Genomic DNA, 12271 nt, shown 5'->3' on the forward strand with positions numbered 1-12271 from the left:
TGTTGTGGCTGCCTGGGTCAGCATCTCTTCAACACCCTGCACAGCAATGCAGGTTGGTGGCAGGCTAGGTAATATGCCCTCCTTGGGCAGCATGTGCTCCATCTGGCTCATCTGGAGATGGAGGAGGGCCTGAGGTTCCCTCATGGCCTCAAGGCTAAGTGCTCTTTCTGCAGTGGGAAGCTCGCTGGCCTCCTCATAGGAGGTAGGACTTTGGTCCTCTGTCACCATGGATTGCTGCAAGGCTGGACTCTGCTTGCACACAAAATGCTCCTCAGGCAGCACGAGAAGCTCAGCAGAGCATGCAGCCTCACCCAGTGCGTTCACTGCCCTGCAGATGTACAGCCCAGTGTCCTCCTCAGTGCACTCCTGCACTGTCAGGGAGCCCGAGCCATCAGAATGGTGAGCCACAACAGAACGCGCATCCAAGAAAAGTTTCTCGTTCCCCTTGAACCACTCCACATCAGGGCATGGCTCCCCAGCCACAGTGTACTCAAAGACAGCAGTAAAACCTGGTGCACACTGCACACTGTCCGGTACCCTAGCAAAGCAAGGGGCCCCTTGTGTCCGCTGCTGCACGTGGAGGTGGGCATTGCACGTGGCCTCACCATGCACATTGCTGGCTGTGCACGTGTACTTGCCCTCATCCTGCATGCCTGCATAGGGGAGGATGAGGCTGTGATCATTTCCAGCAAACACTAATTTACGATCTGTAGAGGGAGTTAGCTTCACACCATTGAAAAACCACTGGATTTTGGGTGTGGGGCTTCCAGCAATAGTAACAGACAGCCTAGCTACATCTCCCTGCCAGACTTCAACATCTGAGACCTCTCTGAGGAAGACAGGCGCACTGCCCCCTTCCTCCATTTTCTGCTTGCTTTGACTGGAATAAACTGGTTTTTCAGACTCAAATTCAAGTGTTTTTTCTCTATCAGGCAACTGAAGGCTGCTGCTGTAGCCTTCACTTCTTCCTTCCTCAGAAGACACAGTAAGAGAACTAGAGATGTCTGTATGGAAAAAAAAAAGTTTAGTTTTACTAGAATGTTTAAATAAACACTTGAAAACAGCAATAAGCAGCTAAGAGTAAAGTACAGCTCTGTTAGTGCAACTATTTTTGTATATCTGGAGTGTTTCTTACTACTGTACAGCAGGTACACAAGGTTCTCCTTCTATCAGATACTTACCATACATAGCAACCCATGCTGTGCGGTCAGGTTAATTAAGAACTTGCCATATAGATTAACATGGGATTCTCATTAAACATGACATCACAGTATGGGTTAGACTTAATCTCATGGATGACTTAGTGAACACTGAAAATAACAGTCAAGCAACAGTGGCACATTTCACAAATATAGTGGTATGTGCCATATTTATATGCACACGCATACAAATAAATAGAACAGCAGTGCTAAGGCCCTGATTAATTCAAAATACCAAGAAAAAGCAGAATGTCAGATTCCAAGCTGGAAAAAATATAAGTTTTCAGCACGCCAGCTTTTCTTCTGGTATAGTTACTTAGTCTCTTTCAACTCTTGCATGTAACACAAGATATTTCTGCTCCCTCACAAGAATTCTCCTGTTTTTATCAAAAGAATCTTTAAGTTTAAACACTGTTATTAGTAAAATCATGAGTTTGCATTCTTGCTTTACTGTCATTTATTTGACTTTCTGCTTTTAAGTGGCACAACTCTGCATATTAAAACTCTTATAATACCAGAAAAAACATAAGACAGAGCACTTCATTTTTTCTTCTTGCTGTTATGAATTTAGACCTTTATGTGATGGACCACTTAGTTCTAATGGTGGTTTAAAATGTGAGGAAACAGACATGTCCTCACATTCTTGACAGCAGAAGCATCAGTGAATTCTGAGGTTTCTGGGAATGGAACAAGATATCCAAGAAAAGCACAACACAAAAGAAAATCTTTAGAAATCAAATACTGTTGTCCACCCAGAGACAAATTAGCTCAGTTGTTGCCCATGGTATTTGATGTTGGATGGACATTGAAGTTGTTAAAAAAGAATGAAAGAAGAATAGATAAATATCTCCAATTATTCTAATGATGAAACTTGATAACTTCTCAATTACAGCATCTTAAATTCCAAAATTTATTGTGAAATAATAATTTTTGCTGTACTCAAATAACAACTATGAAGAAGAACAGAATATGCCATAGCCAATTCTTTCACATTGGTTCTAGCAATTATTAACCTTTCCACAAATGCCAGAGTATACATGACATAGCACTATGCATGGTGACTACCTGCAGAGAAGAGATGCCTAGGTGAAAAAGAAATCACACCAGTCCCTTAGTAGAATCCAACAGCCTTGTTAAACCTGTAGGACAGCTTCCTCAAAAATTCAGTGCACTACTAAATTTGAAGATGGACAGCTGACCTGGACCCATGAGAAAATATAAAAATTGCAGAAGATAAATTATAATAACACACATGAGAAGGCTTTATATACAGGAATGAAGAAAAAGTTAATGCATTTTGGTTTTGTTCCTGTATATTTATGCCAGAAAAAATATACCAATTTTTTTTTTTTTTTTTTCATATTGTGGCTGTCTCTGAAATGAATAAAATACAGGAAGCAATGGACTTAAATAGTTTACATATTTATTTCACAAATTAACCATACATGTTAATGTACAATACACACTGATGACAAACATATGTAATCCATCTTTTTTTTTTTTAAGGTACATGGTTTGTGAAAATGAAGAGCTTAAATCTAACAATAAATTTATGATTTTTTAAAAAATTCCTATGAAAGTACAAGATTCTGAGGAGAGGTGCTCAAACATGGCCCAAGGCTATACCAAATGCCCCAGAGGAAGCTTTCTCAAACTAAAATTTTTTCAGATTTCTACTGTTGTAGCACTGATTGGATCTTCATAAGCACACCATAGTGCTCCTGGCCAATTTATGAAACTTAAAACAAGTCCTTTAAACATAAATCACAAACAGTACTGCACAAGTAGATATAAACATGCCCGGCCTTATGTCTCAGATGTGGACACAAACTGGGACCTGTTTGGGTACAAGATTTTGAAGCAGGATCATTTTCTACTAAAAAATTTCAGTTCATGAATGTGCAAATTAAACACAGTTCACAATCACTTAGGACCTAACCAAAGGCTCTCTGACCTCATTGGCTCTGGACCTGAAAGACCCTTCATGTCACAGCTGACATACAACAGAACAATTCAAACCACTTTCCCTAGGGACCTCTGCTGCCTAATAATCTGAGCAAGGAATGGATAAAGACACATCATGAAACAATTAACACCATCACAATGTTGGGTCAGACACTCTCACGTCTCTTTCCTACCACCATTATCTATGAGAAATTACAATTGTCTCCGCCTACTAACAACATACTTAAATATTTATTACAGGGTCATGACTGGGAAGAAAATTAAGTGACACAATGATACTAGCCTTATCACTCTAGTCATTTTCTCCACATGCTGGGTCATTAGAACTAGCCACTCCTGCAAGTTACGTTTATACTGGGCAGCACAACTGGGCAAAATGAATCTTTTGATCAAAAATTACTATAAGTGATCGAATAGTTTTAAAGATTATTGAGGTTTTGAGGCATATTGACCTCAGTGTGAGAACACATAGAACTCAGAAATAAGAACAAGCATGACCATTACTGAATATACTACAGGAATTATTCTCTCACACTTAAAATCGTCATGCTCCTTAAAGCAATTTGCAAGGCAACTGACAGTAATCTGTAAATAATCTGATTTTTCACAAAATTAAAGTAAAAATAATTTGTGGTAAGGGTTCTTAAACTTCTGTTTCCACGCTGGCATATAGGCACCTGTAAAGCTGGCACATGCATTTGCATTATTTAAATTCTGCTAAATATTAATTAATAACTTTTATACTTTTAACGTACTCGCTCATTCAGTTTAGCACTGTTGATCTAAGAATAATTTAGTTCTGATTTAACTATATGAACTACTGCTGACTCCTCTTCCTAAATATTAGTATTAGTTTAAATACAAAAATATATATTCACACTGAGAACAATAATGTAAAAATCTCTTCTGCTGAGAAAATGCCAAAGATAACTGAATACATTCTATTTATTTCTGGTCATCTTGAAACACAGCACACTTAACTGTTACTAATAATTGTTTTTTAAAAAAGGAATCTGTATTCATTTCTAATGCATAACAAGAATACTGCAAATAAAATTTGCATTTTAATACTATATATATTCTGTGAGTGATACTGGAATATGGGGACAACAAAAAATTATATTAATGAATTTACAGTTACATAATTGATTTATTATGCTCCCTTTCCTTTCTCTTTAACTTTTAAAGATACAGTACAAAATAGATTTTTATGTTTATTACTTGGTAATAGAGTAAAAATCCTGTCCAGTCCCTACTAAAGCAAAGCTTTCTCTTCCCACTGTATTAATTTGCTTTGCTACAGAATAATTCAATTGATATAATTAAAAAAAAATCAGATACAACAAAGTCAGTAGAGTGAGGTTCATGGTAATAATAGTTTTGCAATGATAGAGACTGTAAACAGGATTTGAATTAGACTCACATTGTCTGACACAACATTGTGAGAAAGGGGAATATCAGCTTAAGTTGTTATTTCATGGAACTATTTCCAAACTAAGAAGCAGGCCAAAGTTAGTATTGTATACCATTAGTCTACAAGAAAAAGGCAATTTCTACATTTTTAGGTGATTTCTAGCCTATGAATTACAAAAACAATAGCACTAGTACAGACACAGGGCTATATACACTATACAAAACAAACGATTCCTGCATAAATGAATGTTAATTGAAATATCTTTACAAGAATGAATAAGGAGCTTGGGAGGAGTCTGAAATATACTTCAGTTCGGAAAGTATACACAAGCTTATCCACACTGTAAATCTCACTTAAATTCCTCAACAAAAGCAAGTTTAAGTGAGACAGAAATATGCCCACATGGGGTGAACTTCATCCCTAAAGAGATGAAAAACAATGCCCCTAAAATTATTGTTGCATTTTTACCTGCAGTGAGTAACAGCATAAAACATTTAGTGTTTCAAAAGAGACTCTGAAATAAGTCATGGAAATTCAGTACAATGTTAACAACGCACAAGTCTCAGCAGTTCCTACCCTGTTAATGGCTATACATTTGTACAGCCCACTATCACTTTGCACCAAATTGTCAATAGTAAGGCTATGAGAACCACCCTCCTCTTCTTGCATATAGTACCTGTCCCCTTCCAACAACATCCCATCCTTGTACCAGTGGACACTCGGGTGAGGGGAGCCAGTTACGAGACACTGGAAACATGCTGATGCACCAACAAATGTACTGTAATCAGAAATGAGCCTCAGAAATTTGGGAGGAACTTCTGCAACCTGGAACTCAAAGCTGCAGCTCTCTGTTTCCTCCACCCTAGACTCAACCTCTTCCTCTTGGGATGGCTCTCTGGACATGTCACAATTAATGCTGACACTCTTCTCCCCTTCCACTTCATGCGCTTGTTCAGTCATCTCAGGCAGCTGTACCAGTTTCCCTGAGTCCTCAGCGTGTGGCTTAAACTCACACTCTACCTCCACTTCTGACCATTTTTCCGAGGTCTCAGCCTTACTTAAAAGCAAGTCACACTTTTCAGGCCTCTCTGGTTCACTGCCCACGTCTGTCTCACTGCTTGCCATAGCACTTGCTCCCTGCAAGTCACTCCCTGTGACTATGACAGAGCCTTTACACACTGCTTCTCCCAGCCTATTGACTGCCCGACAACGATACCAGCCACTATCAGAAGGACCTACGTTAAGGACCTTCAGGCTGTGAAGTCCTTCTTTCTGACTTACCACGTACTTTCCTGCAACAGGTGTCACACAGGTGTCACCTCTGAACCACTGCACCACTGGGACAGGTGTCCCTGTTACCGCACACTCAAAGACCGCCTCTGAGCCTTCTGTAACTTTCACATCTGTAAAGGGCACAGCAAAGCGGGGAGGCATTTCGGTCACTTGGAAATCAATTTTCACATCCTCATTCTCCTCTGAGCCGAAGCCTGAAACCTGTTCCAGCAGGGCAAGTGGAAGCACATCCAGAGAGACAACCATGCTCTTCTTATCCGGGCTAAACTCAGGACTTGTTATGATTTTGACTTGTTTCTCAAACTCCTTCACCTCATTCTCATCCAGCTCCACTTCCAGGAGGATTTCCTGTGGTGAAGGTGACCGTGAGGATGTGTTTTCCTCTAGGTCAAACTGTATAACATGCTGGTGGGTCACAGGGGGTGGCAGTGCTAGTGATCGCCCATCTTCAGGCAAAATTTCCACCTGGGCAATGCTTTTAGCTTCCCCAACAATGTTTACTGCATGGCACAGGTACTGTCCTTCATCACCTTTCTGAATGTTAGTGATCTCCAGCACACACTTGTCCCCAACCTTCTCTACCCGCACTCTCTTATCCGCCTCCAGTAGGGATTTATTATGATACCACTTCACCCCTGGCTCAGGCACACCCACCACCTCAGCCACAAAACTCAGTGTGCTGCCCTCATACAGCCTCCTCCTGCTTAATGCCTTCAAGAACGCAGGTGGCATCTCATTGCCTGATGGCTCACGGGCTTCACGAGGGGTCCTAAACACATCATCCCATGGTGGCTGCTCTGGAGCCTGATACCTTTCCTCGCAGGGGGGAAATACTGCCAGGGCATCCTTATATTCCCCAATGGGTGTCCAGTAGTTCTCTGATGGTGTGATGTCCCCTGATGCTGAGTGAAGTCCCTCAAAGGGTGTGAAGTAGCGCTCAGAGGGTGTGTTGTGCTTTGAACCACCTGAGGGTGTGGAGTAACGTTCGGGTGGCATGCTGTAGTTTGATTCTTCAGATGGTGTGGAGTAGCGGTCAGGTGGTGTCCTGTACCCGGAGCCCTCAGACGGTGTGGAGTAGCGCTCGGGTGGTGTGCTGTATTCTGAGCCCTCAGATGGTGTGGAGTAGTGCTCAGAAGGTGTGGAGTAGCGCTCAGGTGGTGTTCTGTACCCAGAGCCCTCAGACGGTGTGGAGTAGCGCTCGGGAGTGCTGAGTGGTGTGTGGTAGGATGTTGATGAGGCAGTTTCAAAGATCTCCACTGAGGAGGGAGGTGTGTAGAAGCGATCTGAATCAGGCGACTCCTCTCCACTCCCACTCTCCAATTCTATAGACATTTCTGACTCAGGAGAGAAGGGCCGGGTCAGCTCCTGCTGGTTTTTGTAATAGTCATAAACCGCGCTGAAGGTAACCTCCTCCACTTCCAAGGAAGTGATGGTTTCTTGCTGTTCCTTCTGAACTGTGCCTTTGATATTTGGAGCTTCCCGGATCCCTGTTGACCTTAAATACTTGGCCAGGGATAAATCAGGTTCTGGCTCTGAGACCTGATCAGCACCAGGCTCTGTACCTGCAGAAACATCTTCCCACATTTCTTCTCCATCCAGGCTGTTCTCAGAGGCTTCTGTAGTGGAAGTCCTCTTCTTGGCCCAAGACTCCTTTTTTTGTTCCGTCTGTGCCACAGAATTATCCACTGTTAAACCAAGTAGGAGATTCCTAAACGAGAAGTCCTTTGTTCTGTTTGGTTCCTTCTGGGTATCCCCAAGCCTCCCCTCAGGGGAACCTGTGCTTTCTATCTCACTAGTGGAGCAACTCATGCTTTTTTCAAAGACCTTTTCTATCCTGGAGCTGCCTTCCTCCTCTGCCTGATGCCAGGTCTGTGGTTTCTTCTCCTGTGCAGCTTTTTTCAAGTCACTGATGAAGGTGTCACTCTCGAATTCTGTTGGCTCCAGTCTCTCCTCACTCTCCCACCCATGCATTTCTTGTACTGTTCTTTGGAAATCTGCAGTGGACTCCAACAGATAACTGTGAATCTGTCCCTCAGGTGAATCCCAACAAACATTTGCCTCTGATTTGTGAATTTCTTCAGCAAAAGGCTGTTCTTCACCAGATGTGATACTGCCAAGGTTCCCATTAGAGATTTGCAAATGAGGCTGCCTGATTTCTGTAGGCTGCACTTCTTCCTGGGCACTGACTTCCTCCTGCTGCATCCCATGGCTTGGACACAGAACCTCACTCAGAGACATCTCTTCCACAAGCACTTCACATTTGTGCACAGGGGAGATGGGCTCAGCTTCTCCCACCTCCACACTCTCTAAAGCTGTGGGAATTGGCACCTGCTTTGTGTCCATATTTTCCTCAGCTGGAAAAGGCTCCACAAACTTCTTCAGATCAAATATGATACTGGTCTCATCAATCTCAGATGGCAGTAACTGCTCTTTGAAATGTTTGTCTGGATGAACCTCAACTTCTTCAGTAAGTTCCTGACCTGAATTTTCTATGTCAGGAGGAGGAAGAATTAAATCCAAAGAGTAGATGCCCACATCAGACTCTCTTTCTTGCAGTAGTTGTCCATCAATATTTATTTTACGTGCAGCTTCCCCAGCATCAATCAATTCTTCCTTATGAAGATGGTCATCAACCTCAATGTCCTGTTCAATATCTACTGATCTCTCTTGCTCCTTAGCCCACTCCTCCTGCTGCTCTTCTTTTTGGAGACCTAATGGGCCTTTTGAGAGTGTGCTATTGTCCTGTAGGTGGGGCACACTTGGCTCGTCAACAAGAGACATGTCAGAAGCCATTGCCTCCCAAGCAGAAGCATCACTGTCCTCCAAGTAGCTGTCAGTCTCTTCTTGCATCAGTGCTGTTTTAGCAGTAGTGAACTGAAGATCCTCATGCTCCTTTGCCACAGCAGACTGCACAGAGGTAGGCATTTCTATAAGAGGTGACTTTGAAATATCCCTGGACAGACTGTCTGTGTTTTGTGCCAGCTTGTCACCTTCAGCCTCCAGCTCCTCTGAAAAGTGGCCTGAGTCCTTGGCCACAAGTTCACACTTTTCCCTGGATGTGCTTGGGTGTAAGACAGTGGCATCAATTCCAAAGTCATGTTCCTCAGAGACTGCTTTTTCACTATGCTGTTTCATCTTAGAAATATCACCAGCATCCCTCACACACTCTTCTGCATAACCCACTTTCTGCTGTGCACAAACCTCCCTGACATCCAGCAGTATTGTTTCCCCTGTCCTACTTTCCCCGAAGTCCTTTCCCACCTGCTCACCAGGTGAAGGAGACCACTGCAGGGACCAGGGTAGGTGGCCTTCTTCCTCCTTGGAGCATGTGATCTGTTCCTCTTTCTCCTTCCCATGTGTACTGAGAAACAGGGCAGGGTTCATGGCAGGGAGTTCCTCAGTGTCTCCATCCTTGCTATACGACCTCAATGCATTAGGTTGCACTGTAAGCTCAGAGGCTGACTGTGCTGTTCCAGCCACGTTCTTGGCCACACAACAGTACAGTCCAGCATCTGAAACAGAGACCCCTCGGATGTGTAAACGGTGAGTACCAGCCTCGCATTTCTCAAAACTCAGCCTCTCACTGGCAGAGAGGTTCTGGCCATTCCAGGACCAGGTCACAGATGGTGGAGGCTGCCCAGACACACCACACTCCAAAACCACTGCTTCCCCTTCACAGCAATGGATATGTGCTGGGACTTCTGACACAATTTGGGGAGGCTCGTTTCTGACATCAAATGAGAACTTGAACTTGTGCTTTATGGCAGGTGCAGCCTGGCCTGGAAAGGACTGCATGGTCTCTTTCATCTCTGTGTCTTGCTCCGGTGTTGGAGTAGGGGCAGTGATTTTGATTTCTACAGGCAGTGACAGCAGGTCTGAGTCTGGAAAAGTATTTGGCAGCTCCAGCTTTTCTGTAAAGGCCAGACTTACTTCCCCCTCCTCTTTCTCCCCTTTTTTTTGTTCCTCTTTTTCCTCCTCTTCCTTTTCTTGTTTTTTCTTTTCCTTCTCCTTCTCTTTATTCCCTTCTTCCTCCTTCTCTTCTTTTTTCTCCTCTTCCTTTGTCTTCTCCTTTTTCTTCCTTTCCTCTTTCTCTAGCTCCCTAACAACCTCGTAGGCCAGCATCCGCTGCCTCACATGGAGTGCAGCAGAGGTGCTAACTGAGCCCAGAGGATTGGAAATCACACAGGTGACTGTGCCGCTGTGCTGTGGGAGCAAGGGTGAGAAGGTTAGTGTAGAGCGGCACTCTGTGGTGTGTACTGCAGTGCCCCGGATGCGTCCCACCGGATTAGTGTTGCTGTACCAAGTGATCGTTGGCTTTGGGCAGCCATGGAAGAGGCAGGAGAAAGTGACTCTCTGCCCCTCTACAGCCTCCTGAGGCCTGACTCCCTGGACGAAGAGAGGTGGGCAGGGCTTCAGGAGCCCACCATGTGTTTTCCATCTCTTCTCTGCCACCTTGGGCATGCTGTACTTCTCGACCTCCTGCATCTGGAAGGGCTCCGAGCCATCCATCTTGCCAGATGCCTCAGGTGGGCAGGGCTTCCCAGAAGGGCCCCCCTCGGATAGGAAGGATTCCTGCTTCTTTTTCAGCGCTGCCCTCTTTGCCTCCCGCAGCCGCTGCAGCTTCCAGCGGATTTCTTCATCCAGCAATTCCTCAGCATTCACCAGCTTTCCGCTGTGCTCCCTACCGCGTACTATCCCCAGACGATGAGACTCCACTGATGGCAGTCTCTGGAAACGTATGGTCCGTACCTTGCCCCGGGCTGAGAAGTTTGGCAGCTGCTGCTCAGCCTCCTGGCCCTTGTCAAAGGGCGAGCCAGTGCAGCGGAGCACCACGCGCAGCCGGTCTTGCTGCCGCTGCTGCAGCAAGCATTCCCACCTCTCCTGCACTAACTGCACCTTCCCTACAAAGCCCGAGTCCCGCTGCTCACTGCTGCGCGCCACCAGCAGTGAGGCAGCGGACTCAGCTGAGCCCTCGCTGTTAATGGCAAACACCCTGTAGCTGCCAGCATCGTGCTCTTGCACGTCTTGCACCTCCAGGCTGGCACGGTGCGTGTACTCCTCGCTCTCGGTGCGGATCACCTTGCGGCAGTCCTGGTGGACCGGCCGATTGTTGTGGAACCATGACATGTGAGGTGGTGGGCATGCCACCAGCTTGCATTGGAATACAGCTGGGTCCCCCTCCAAGACGGACCTACACTTGAGGCCCTGCATGAAGGTGGGTTTGCAATTCTGGGAGCAACCCAGCACCACCCTTGCCCCATGTCCCTCGGTGTTCATCTCGCTGTGCCGCTCTGGAAGAGAAGGGAGGAGACTGGGTTACAGCATGCCTCGCTCTACCCATTCATTGATTGAAAAAAAAAAAAAGAAAAAAAAAGCAATTGAATTAAAAAAAAAAAAATGGGCATGCAACAGATTTCATCACACACCCAGGAAAAAAAAAGGTAATTCACTCACCATATTTGTTCGAATAAACGCAATGCCTTGCTCTGTTTTAAAGATTGACACGAAAATCGTTCGTTGTCTGTTCTTTCTTCAGACTGTGGGAATTTCTTCTTGAACAAGCAAAAATGAATTTCAAAACAACACGTTCTTCTGTGTGTGTTTTTGCTGCCTGGAAAAGCTGCATGTCTTTGAGTGGCAAAGAAGAAAATCTTACCTGACTTGCAGACAGTAGAATAAACGCCCTTTCTGACCCCTCTGCTTGTAGATTAAATGTTCAAACAATTGAGAAAAAAATATTTTGAAAAGATATACAAAAAACATAAGTAATTAGCTAACATGAAATGAGAAGGCGTTTATTCGAACTAATACAGCCACTAACAGTGTTACGCACAGGAAAAAAAAGCAAGCAACATGAACCACATATGCTATCTGCAAGCCAGGGTAAGAGATGTATAATGATGAATTAATGTATGTAAATGAAGTGCAAGGAATCAAAGGAAATGTATAGCTTCCACATACCCTGAACAACAAATGTATTCTAGCACAATTCATTCATTCAATAATGTTCATTGAACTGACTGTGGTTAGGTTGATAACTTGCTTAAAAATAATTTGATTAAGATTTGTATAGCTTCCTTCTGAAGTAAACTATTGCATGCATTCAAAAGGAAATTGAACAAATAAAAGCGCTGTGAACAGCTGCAAAGCATGAAGTAAAATTTCAAAACATGGCTGCAAAATCATAAATTTGAAGTTTTAAACATTTTAAAACTTAAATAACCTTATAATGCAGATAAACCTTTGCATATCAAAACAAACATGCAACATGTTCCAATATGCCTCAAAATGTGTCTGTCTTTCCCCATCAGACACTACACATAAGCAGATAAAAGCTTTTCACAAAGTTGCTAACTATTGGAACACTAATTATTCAGAATGACATCAGTAGTGACTGTAC

The 12271-nt window shown here is 43.8% G+C and overlaps 2 protein-coding genes across 2 annotated transcripts in view; both read right to left on the reverse strand.

Annotated features, from left to right (window-relative positions):
* The window catches only part of LOC116234048 (titin), a 240281-nt gene that overhangs the window by 188330 nt on the left and 39680 nt on the right, over positions 1 to 12271 (reverse strand). The gene's annotated exons all lie outside the window — the stretch shown is intronic.
* Positions 5011 to 11464, reverse strand: LOC149917270 (uncharacterized). The gene is made up of 2 exons (XM_090144100.1): positions 11326 to 11464; positions 5011 to 11162 (listed from the first exon to the last, which is right to left on the reverse strand). Exon 2 carries the CDS (start codon positions 11146 to 11148, stop codon positions 5113 to 5115), a length of 6036 nt encoding a protein of 2011 aa, XP_090000226.1. The 5' UTR covers positions 11149 to 11162; positions 11326 to 11464; the 3' UTR covers positions 5011 to 5112.

Source organism: Phasianus colchicus, chromosome 7 (genome assembly GCF_987193195.1).
Source record: "Phasianus colchicus chromosome 7, bPhaCol1.hap1.1, whole genome shotgun sequence".
Lineage (NCBI taxonomy): Eukaryota > Metazoa > Chordata > Aves > Galliformes > Phasianidae > Phasianus > Phasianus colchicus.